General features: G+C 30.9%; 1 protein-coding gene across 1 annotated transcript in view; it reads right to left on the bottom strand.

Moving 5' to 3' along the window:
• Window positions 1-336: 336 nt before the first annotated feature.
• Window positions 337-11808, bottom strand: part of LOC128985544 (angiotensin-converting enzyme-like) — a 69144-nt gene continuing 57672 nt past the window's right edge. The window contains exon 14 of the mRNA XM_054405136.1: window positions 337-487. Coding sequence (XP_054261111.1) covers window positions 417-487 — 71 coding nt within the window. The 3' untranslated portion in view covers window positions 337-416. The remainder of the gene's footprint in view (window positions 488-11808) is intronic.

The raw sequence follows: 11808 nt of genomic DNA, 5'->3' as shown, positions 1-11808 counted from the left end.
TGCACCCTGAAGCATAATTCATTATTTTAATTCCTTATGTGTCCAACTCACTGTTTTGTAAAGGTAAAAATATATTTCGGAATTATTTTACAGTGTTGAATATTTGTTTAGGCCTTGAGGAGCACCACACACTTATAACTTACCATTGACTATTGGATTAGTCAAAGCCTAGGCAGTTTTACACTTTTGTTTTGCAATCATCAAACGTTTTTGGTTAGGGCCATCTGTTTAAAACGGAAGTCATGACCTAAATGCAACTTATTATTACACTCAACTAATTTTACAACGTTAACTACCACCATAAAGGTTGTTATAGCTACAAAGAAGTTATCCAGGTTGCTCATAAAAATAAACTGTCTTTAATTTCACAAATTTTAAATTATGCTGCCATGTTTTTCATCTTCAGAGTTGAGTGATTATGTGAAGTCATAGCGACAGTTAGGATTGGCAGGTCTTGCTTTTACTTCACCATCTCCGTTACATTTTACTGAAACATGAAACATGTTGAAACATAAAACATAACAAAATGCTTGTTATAGCATGTCAGCTTATCTCAAGCCATCTACCTACGATTATTTAACAAAAGGAATATAATCAATGTATAAGAATGTACAACAAAGGTAACTTTGTCACCTCTAAAACCTTTAAAATTGTAGCTACGAGAAGAACTCTGTCTCCACACTAATTTACTACCTAAAAATCATTAGTTACTTGGATATAAAAAATAACAATGTTGCTTGAAAATTTTAACAATAACATGGTTAATATGGCAATATTTTCGTTTTACCGTATTATAGCGGAATATATTATACCTTCAAAGTAAATAAAAATGATATACTTTCGATAACATCCCCTTATAAAAGATCGAAGTGAGTAATTACCTTTACCTTTCTCATTGAAGATGTCCCTCAATTAGGTTGATTATTGTTCTAAAGAAGACGCTAATCAATGTGGTTCTCAAGTGAGCTACCACGACAACACAAGGTCTGTTTTCTCTAGGCCTATTGCTTTCCTCGCGTCCTCCTTGATTCTGTTCTTGGTTCATATTAACGTTTCCTTGTGTGTTTTCCATTTTGTGTCCCGTGTAAAAAATGTATGTGTGTTGAAAATGTGATATTTTGTTTCCTTGGATACGAGAAATTGTATTTTTAGCGAAATCCTATAGGGAAGTAGAGTTCGTGCGTTTCTTCGTGAAGCATGGGCGTGAGGGGCTGTAGTGGCAAGTGGGGAGCCGAGCGCGGGAGGGGAAGTTGACGTTGCCATCCCGTTCGGCTACTAGTCTGACAAAAGATATTTCTCGGTATTTTTCGGAGGTCGGACCGTGGTGCGAAGGTGGTTAAGGTTGCCCGCGCGAATTGTGCGATCATAATGTAGGTTAATAAAGGGTTCCATGACAGAAATGAGTATTTTCAATAAAAACGTAATTTGTTATTTCATTAAGTGAAATATGAAAAAGCCATCCAACCACTTAACAACAAACTTAGATCATTCAGTACAAAGAGGCAAGGAACAGAAGCAGGTAATCTAAGTTACAATTAATCAGAACTAGAAGTTACTCGTTTGCTGAGGTATTCGATTCTCAGTGAGTTAACATTGCTTTCTATTTTGTGTACGGTTTATGGTTTAGACAAGATTTGTACCTGATAAAAAGAACAATGCATACAACAACGATGCAATAATGCATAGCATTTATTCATTTACTATTAAAAATTGCACTCTATAATCAATTTTAACGCTTTGGAAGTTTGTAATCTTTTGAATTTCAATTCCATGTTGTAAAAATAGAACACTTCTTCTAATTTGTCCGACATTTAGAATAAGTTCCATTGTACCTAAGCTATAAACAAATCGGAATTTTCTGTTATTCTCAAGGAAGTATGCGTTTGTAGGATTTCTTGTTTCAGAACATTTTAAATCGTTTCCTATTTGTAGCTCATTTCACAGATTTTGAAATAATGTTTTTTTCTTTAAATGCATCTACTTCAACTCCAACATTACTAAGGTACAGACAAAGTCATGAAGTAAAATATAGAAGCTACATTAAAAACAGTAATGATGTATAATTAAATTTTGTCTTTTTTACTTTACGTTTAAAACAAACTAAATGTTTTCTCACAAAAGATATTGAGTTTTATACAAGCTACTCCCGATTTCATCTTAGGGTTGTAGACACAATCCAAAGGGGGCTTAATCGGATATCTCTGACTAACTCGCAGCATTGCTTGAGTGTCCTTGTCCATACTATGATATCCAAGAGATATAAGTTGATAAAAAAGATTTGGTCAGAGGAATTCGTTTAAGTCAGGGTCCAACGACAAGTGAAAATTGTGTACCTTATGTATTCTCTTTGAAAATTTAGAAAATCCATAGCTGTAGTACGTAAGGTAATAATTGCGTAAAATATTATTATAGTTTCATATTAACCAACTAAATTGATGGCTTTACAATGTTACAAGTGTATGCAAAAAACAACATAACACATCTGTTCATAGGATATTTTAGGTTTCCTGTACATTTCCGTAACTTCAAAATTTTAACTGTATCTTAATGTTTTGTTCAATCAGCTTATTTTAGTGATAAATAAATTTGAATTTCCTAATACGAAAGCAGTTTTAGGTAAAATTTAATCTAAAATAGTTTGTAGACCCAAATATAATTTTGACCTAAGGCGATTATAATGGCCAAACTAAGGATTGTCTTTAAGCAAATTATGGTCTTTGATACATAATAGCTTTATTGTGTTTATGTTGTGAATTCACATTTTTTTATAAAATGAAGGCTATTTTATTTTGAGAATACGTCATCTACATCCACGAATAATTCAATAGACAACATTTTACAACAGCCAAGGATTCGTATTCGATTTACCGATTCCCATTCTTAAGACAATAGGTTACATAGATGGGTTGGCAGTTCACAATTTGTTTATTCATTGAACCTTATTTGCTAATTTAATAAAATTATATGATTATCATCCTTTTATAGGGAATCATATTTTCATTCATCAGAAAAGGAGGTATTTCTTTTGACGCACTTTCATTTAGGGGCAAGAGGCTTTTTACAAAAGTATAAAATATTTTGTTAAAATTATTTCTATAAACAAATACAATCACATTATTAATTTGCTAATTTCCTTTCAATAAATGTATTATATTCATTACACCTCAGATTTCCTACTCACCAATGCCTCGTCCTGAACACTGACCTGTAATTAATGGTATTGTTTAAATTTAATAGTATTATTTAAGTTCACATTGTGCTTTGAACAGTTTCATGTGCGTCAATTCTGAATGTTTCACCCAAAACGTAAAAGCTTAGAGAAGATGTCTAGGACTCTAAAAGGATGAAGGTTTTTATGCTCTAAAATATAGTTTAATAGCTGCTTTAATGTGCTTCCATCGCTTAAAAGCTTAGGGAAAAGAAACGTCGGCGACATAAAATACCAACCTTAACAGTGAAAGAGTACTTTATAGTATTCAAAGGATGTTCTCAAAAGACAATCTTTCCTACAAAAATGCCTTTTTTAAAACTTTTTCCCTAACAACATTATTTTTTTTTTAATTGCAAAATAAATTATTTTAACAATCAACAACGTTTTTAGTCATATTTTTCAGATTATTTGTATTATCATCACGTTTTGTTATTTAGATTAGAATTTTATTTATTCATGTTTCAAATAAACATTAATAAAATACGAAATTAGCTACAAAATTACTAAGCCACTCAAGTGTTTACTCATAGCATAAATTATTTATGCTATGAAATTATTTGTCTAACTGAATTTTAATATATTTCCTCATTCAGCTTACAACTTTAGAGGTGTATGATTAACTTAACTAATAGGATTCGAAAACAACTAGATATTGGGTCAAATTACCGATAAGAGGATATGAGCCCAAATTTAATCTTGTCTAAAGGCTATTACGGAGGCCGCATTGGAGCCAGTTTGTTGATGCATAAACATACTACTTTGAAACAAAACAAACTATACAATAGATATCTAGCTTCCAAACAGGTATGTGGTATCGTCATCTTCCTGATTATTGATTAAACATTATTTTGAAGTAAAAAAAACATATTTAAATTTTAAGGAAACCACTCGGATGGAAGCACTCGAATTTGTATTTTTTTTCTTTCCCCAGCTCTTTCATTTTCCTAGATTTATCTCTCTCTTCTTACTCCTCCGAATTTGGCTTTCCTCTCTTTTCATTTCCGTTCCGGAAAAGGTTACGTCCTGGAAAAGGTTACGTTCAAAGGATTGCCTGAAAATGTTTTGTTGTTTGGTTTTCTTAGGTTTTAGATGGTTAGGCCTAAACTTCCTTTTCTTTATTATGTATCAACAAGTCTTTCTTTTGCTCTCCTCCGATCACCATTTGTTATCCTTTCTAGACAAAACACTTTGCGTATTCGTCTGAGATTTGTTGATGAGCACATGTAGTATGTGTGTTACAGCGTTTGTGTCTTTCCAGACGTGGCAACCTTGAAGATGTTACGTTCATTTCAAAAACGTTTAGTTTTGTATTTCTTAAAATTTGCCTAACCCACTTTAATGTCAGCTGATTTGAGCGTTTAGCCTTTCTAATCCTGCTGGTCACACAGTTAGTTCCTCCGGCCTTTGGCGCAATGTTACTCAGCTATCGAAACTAGTCTTCTTGATGGATACATTAATTACTACAATAATATTGACGTTTGCTGCTGGTATAATAAAGCATTCAATGTATAAATAAAATATTTACGTACACTTTTTCGAATATTATGTAAAACAAACTAGGCCTACTTGTAATGGCAACTATGTTGTTCTTAGAGTTGCAAAAAGTATAACTGACACAAGATAAACAAATTTTAAAACTTTATCTATGAATTATAATAATGAAAAATTGGCTGTCATAAACAGATTTGGGTATCAACAGATTAACTTGACAGTAAATGCAATTGGTCGTACTGCTTTTGCGCTCTAATCCGGACCCCCAAAAGAATTAGCAAGGGTCACTTAATCCCCGATCTCGTTTGCGCTTTCTTCGGGCCAGGTAGCCAACGTGACAGTATTCCCTGCTAGACAACTATTTGTAAATAAACCCTTACACACTGGATAAATATTTGTAAATAAGTCACCACTCGCCTTCACCTACATTCTTTTATATCCTTCCGTGCATACTCAGATCGGCTGAAATATTTTGAAATATGCCACTCGCCATCGCATACATTCTTTCCTACCCCTCCGTGCATATTCAGATCAGCTGAAATATTTTGAAATATGCCACTCGCCTGTGCCTGCATTCTTTTCTACCCTTCAGAGCATGCTCACGATTGGCTGAGACTAGCATTCCATAATGACACATTCTTCAAAACTACTTATATAGTGCGTATTTGGCCAAGTTTTACAGTTATCAGCTAGAAGTGATGGAGAGAGTGACAACCACTAAAGGGAAAAAAAGTAAAAATGTGTAATGTTTTAATAAGCCCATAATAGAATACAAAGAGTACAGCTAAAGAAAATACTAGGCTAGTACTTAATTTTAATATAGGCTTTTAATATAGTTCACAATCGAGTATGATATTCAATTAAAAAGCAAGTCATAACTCTGACCCATTCGACTCTGTATGTTAGGTGTCTCAAACTACTAATACGATAGAGCAGGAATTACAATCCGCATTTAGTACTAAAGGTTATATTTTACAAAAGATGCCGCCAAAAAGCGCAAACAAGATTTGCCTGATGGGGTACCTGTGGACCCGTCTGGGCTTGAAGCGCAAACGAGATCAACTTCCTACCTGGCAGAGGATTAGAGCGCAAACGAGGTCCGCCCATGCAATTGAATACTTGAATAGTTTGATCCTAATTCTGACATTTCCAAAGTTACTTGGCATTACTTAAATACTTAGTCAATTGATGTAAGGCACAAGAAACAAAATTTAGGTGTTTAAAAGTTAGTTAGATTTTAAAATTATGGCTATGAGATATTATTTCATTTAAAAATGTAAGAACATCAATGGTATTGTCATTGTTTCTAAATTTACGATATGGAATTGTATTTTTAAAGTCGTATTAATTATGGTGCAATTCATGGACAACCTCGCCCTACTACTAAAATAACAATGGTGAACAATATACTACTTAATGACATAGTTGACAACAACCCCATCAGCTGTACATGTAGGTCAAGTATGCCATTATAACAGACACACTTTACAGGGTGGGTGTAAATTGTAATTTGCCGTTTAAATAGAGGTCCATCGATATTTAAAGAAATCAAATAAATGACAGTAAGCTCTAGAATTGTATATTTTATAAAATATCACAGTAATGCATTATCACTAGTTGATATTTTGCACGTAGGACGAGTATAATAAAAGGAAATACTAGTTTATTGTAAAATATGTATCAAAGCAGTCCTACAGAAGTTTGGAAAGCGTTTTTTATCTATTGTTTGTTTCTCTACCGTAACAACCGTAAGGAGAGGGTCCATTTGTATGTGAGTGCAAAATGTCCAATCTATAATAAAGATTGGGCATATATTATGTGTTAGAATCTTTACACAACACAAATACTGATCTTTGGAGTCGAATATTTCAATGTTTATGTCAGATATGTACAAAAGCTAAGAAGCTGACTGATGAGTGTGTGTTGGCACAGGTAGTTTGAGACCTTCTAGCCATACGTCCCGAGTTCAATCCCGCTAATCAGAAATGTTTTTTTATGTAATTATTTCACGATTCGAATTTTACATTTTAAAGTAGTAAAATAAGCTACAAACGGAAAAGTAGATTGAGGTTAATTTGTGTTTATAGACTTTAGAAAGAACATAACTTATTTTTCGTTCATTAGTTTTGATTATTTTTGAAGCAATGACAACGGTAGAATAATATGTCATAAATTTATATTTCTTGTTAGGTCTAATAAATTATTTATGAGACGGAATTAATTTTTCGTTAAAATTCATAAATACTATTTATAATATCAAGTCATACACGAAATATTACTTACATTATACATAAGACGTATGTTTATTACTTCTATGAATTTCTTAGTTTGTTAAGTGATTTCAAAGCTTTAATAAACATTATGATAATCTTGTTTTTCAAGAATCTTTTGAAATACAGTGTATAAATAATTTATGAAACAAAAACAAAATTTTATACAGAAAAACTTAGATTTTTTAATTTAAAAGTTGGATAAATTATTTAAATCTGCAGATTATAACTGCAACTTTAGAGGCCAAAATGAATTATCTTGCAGCTCAAACGGTGAGGGACTAAGTCATTAAAATAAATCTTTCTAAATAAGCCCGTCATTTGCATAGCTAAAGGCAGGTAAACCAACGTATAAACTTCTAACGCTAGAAAACTCTTTAGTACATATATTTTCATCTAAACAGTAGTATTTAAAATGTAAAAATAATAGTGGTCCTTGAAAACTATTATTTTATGACAAATTATTGGTTAAGGTACCGTGTTAAACAAATCAACTATTATCTAACGATACATTTTAATACATATCTTATGATGCTAAAACAAGAGACTTCAAGAAAACTTTTCGTTTTTAAGGTTCGGCGGGAAAATGCGATTACGCACACAGATAGACAGCGCGGTTACGTAAAATTATAATAGGATTGTAATGTTATTTATATCAATAATGCTATTCAGGAATATTATATAGCACGTATAATATTCACGTACATGCATAGCTTTTTGTAAAAATGGACCTTTTCGGTGAGTAGTAAAAATAAAAATTTCAAGCTGTGGTGTCCATATTTTATGATTGCCCCTAACCAATAATAAATTTTGTACTAATTACCCTAATTTACTAATTAGGCGTACTATTAGATATTTCAAAGACTCCATTAATCATAAAATATCAATTTGATGCTCATCTTTGGCAATTTGATAACACTTAATACTCAGGGATTGCAATTTATTGCATCTACAAATATTTATAAACGACCAGAATACGACTATTTGAGCATTTTTTTTAATTTTTTTGAACCGTGTACTATTCTATAAAAGTTTTAGTTTAAAATGATGACAACTTAAATATTAGTTATATACCTTATACCTAAAAAACTGAGGTTTTTAAAAGTATTACCAAATAATTTAAAGAAATTGTTTTTATACATATGGACAGAAACGGACAGTGTTTTTGTCATTACCATGCAAATTACTTGTGTTGTAACAATGTACCACAGTGTTAGAACTTGACGAAGTTTGTGACTACACCACAACAAGGTTAAACGGCAACTTTAAATTTGCACACTCTTTAACATGTATTGAGGTGTAATGCATTTTGTTCCTTTCCCATTTATGTAATTTCTACACTGGAAAAGAGTAGGATGTAGTAATAGGTTATTAATGTTGTAATTTTTTTAGTATAACAAGGTAAACACTTTTATTAATTACAGTTACGTTTTTAAGACACTGCATAGTTTTTATTAAAGTTTTATAATAAGAAAGTGACTTTACTATTGTGTTTAAAACGATTTTGATACGAATAGAGATTTTCATGTAGTACTAAAATATTTTACAACTGTATACAAACTGTGCAAAATAGTAGCAATACATATCGAGTCAAAAAATAAAGTAGACCAGTTAGATCACAAAATATGAATATTTATTGTTTTCAGGAAAAACCATTTTGTATGGATTTAAATCAACTTTGACAGAGCACTATTGGGATTTAGTGGCTCTTGACATTTATTAAAATGTATTGTTGTCCAACAATTTATCAAAATATAGTACCCTTTTGTGGTATACTGTTATAATAATAAAATACCCCTGCCGCAGCAAACCTGCCGACTAAGCGAATTTCCATTTGTCTGAATTGATTTTCAGTTAAATATATTTTAATAATATTAGGTTTAACGAGTACCTAGGTTTGCTGCTACAAGGAAACTAATAAAGTGTGTTTTTGAGTAAAATATTGATAGCTTAGTACAAAATAAATAAATTTGCCAAGTTTGATCAAAATATATTCATAAACAAGCAAACTACAACATTTGACAATATTCTCCATAAGAATAACATGGGAATTTTAAATTTACAATTTTTTTAATTTTCTCCGTTACTAATAATTGAACAAAAATACTTTTATATACTAAATTATTTGTTTTTTAAGCTCTTTAAAAAGGTCTAAGGAGAAATTTCGAAATTTTTTGTTTTGAGTGTCAAAAGTGAGAAAAACCAATTTTTACCCCATAAAACCCCCCGTAAAGCCCCGTTCCCATGGTCCGATCGTGCTGGTTCGCGAACTCATTCAAGTTTATCCCGCTTTACACCTTTAAACCAAATTTCATCAAAATCGGACAAAAATTACTCAAGTTATCGCGTTCACGGACGTATATATATATATATATAAGTCTATATATATATATATATATATACCCCCGCCGCAGCAAACCTGCCGACTAAGCGAATTTCCATTTGTCTGAATTGATTTTCAGTAAAATATATTTTAATAACATTAGGTTTAACGAGTACCTAGGTTTGCTGCTACAAGGAAACTAATAAAGTGTTTTTTTGAGTAAAATATTGATAGCTTAGTACAAAATAAATAAATTTGCCAAGTTTGATCAAAATATATCCATCAACAAGCAAACTACAACATTTGACAATATTCTCCATAAGAATAACATGGGAATTTTAAATTTACAATTTTTTAAATTTTCTCCGTTACTAATAACCGAACAAGAATACTTTTATATACTAAATTATTTGTTTTTTAAGCTCTTTAAAAAGGTCTAAAGAGAAATTGGGAAATTTTGTGTTTTGAGGGTCAAAAGTGAGAAAAACCAATTTTTACCCCATAAAACCCCCCGTAAAGCCCCGTTCCCATGGTCCGATCATGCTGGTTCGCGAACTCATTCAAGTTTATCCCGCTTTACACCTTTAAACCAAATTTTATCAAAATCGGACCAAAATTACTCAAGTTATCGCGTTCACGGACGTATATATATATATATATATATATATATATATATATAAATCTATATATATATATATATATATATATATATACATATATAAAAATTTGAACGAATGGTGTTTTTGGCCTCTGGGGACATCAAAATGAAAAAGTAAATCAGTCCCGGGTCTAGGTCTTACCGTGCCACCTACGGTAATAGCTACTTCCCTATAGGGAAATTCGCTAAAAATAATAAAACAGAAAAAATATTATAAAATCGTCATTTATTCTTAGCATATGGAATTATAGTACATATGCAGTAAACTAATAGTTTTGCCCTTTCATTATGGTTTGATTGATTGTATTTATGTATTTAAAAACGGTAAAAAAATGAACGACAAACTATTTAAACGTCAAATTTTTTCAGTAAAATTACTCAGGTTATTTTATCTGATAAAATAATCAAATACTTGTATAAGTTTCCTCTTCTCCGTAATCTATTTTTTGTATTAATATTTGGTTAAGTTAATATACCGTATACACACATTCATAAAAATAATATATTCTTTAGATCAAATACTTATAATTTTACATTTAAAATAAATTTAAAGAATGCTATGGACTTTTAAATATGTTTGCAAGGCATTAAGCACCGTTTTTGTTTATTGGGAACTTTTGACACGGTCATTTAGTGAGAGGTAGGAAAGCGGTCACGTTTTTAATTTAAGCCTGAATGATGATTGTTCATTTCAGCTCATCTCTGAGTATTTTTTTCATTCCTTGAGGAACCTGAATACATAAAATAAATGTTTCATGATTCCTGATGCATAGTAAATATATTGATCAATTTTGCTTCAGAAAAAATATCAATTTTAACATTTTTTTTCTGCCAAGAAAAACAAACTCTAGTTTTACATTTTTAACGGTTATTTTTCAAGCTGCAACTAAATGTGGGTTGTATTACTGGTAGTATGAACAACCAGTTGAAATACTTGAATTCCACTAATCATGTGACTCTTGACTTAGCAATAACAAAGTACATACTGTATAAAATAATCTTTGTTAAAAAGACAGAGAGGATTAACAGACTAAATACATAATTATACAAATTAGGAGTAAAACAGCCACAATGTATATATGACGCCTTAAGGATTGACAAACATCCCATCTGCCTTAATATATTTTTATTTTAAGGGAGTTCAACAATCTTTAAGATACATTTGATCTACAAAAATCTCTAACGTAAACTATAAAAAATAACTCACATGGAAATCGCATGGTTGATTTTTGATTTCAAGAAGTAAACTTTAAAAAGAATTTTCAAAACTTTGGTGGTTACTTAATTTATTTCAATAACAAGGTAAGGTAGTATTGGAATTAAATACTGCTAAATAAATTAATAAATTAATGATGAATATTAGTTGTCAGCTAAAAACGTCCATTATTTGAAGTTACTAAAGCTTTAGTTACAGCTTAGTTACACCATTACTTGGTGAGCTAAGCGTTAAAATAATAATAAATCATTCCTGATTTTAAATTCCACCAAGAAGTTAATACTATGCAGCAATACGTTTTTGGATTGTAATGAAAGTTCTTTGGTCGACACACGTGTGTGCTTTTATCAAACCACAACATTTACCGAAGGCTTGTACTTTGTTATGGTAAACGCCTGGATAAACATGTACAGACTTTCAAATTAAGCGCTTGCTGCATGTTGTATCAAAGAGACTTACGTTTAAAAACTAGTGTACTTTGTTTCATGTAGTGTATAACCACAAGAAAGTGTATAAATGATAAACTTCATTTCATATGTACATTTAAAGACAATTATTATGCTATTATAATTATGTATGACTTTAATATTTCATTACATTAGATGTGTAAATTTAAAAAAAAAACTCTGTATCTATGAA

Source organism: Macrosteles quadrilineatus, unplaced genomic scaffold (genome assembly GCF_028750875.1).
Source record: "Macrosteles quadrilineatus isolate MER2022 unplaced genomic scaffold, UCM_ALF_1.0 Scaffold_2__2_contigs__length_208266976, whole genome shotgun sequence".
In the NCBI taxonomy this organism is placed as follows: Eukaryota; Metazoa; Arthropoda; class Insecta; order Hemiptera; family Cicadellidae; genus Macrosteles; species Macrosteles quadrilineatus.
Note: the sequence above shows the minus strand (reverse complement) of the source record. Positions and strands in the feature narration are given on the sequence as shown.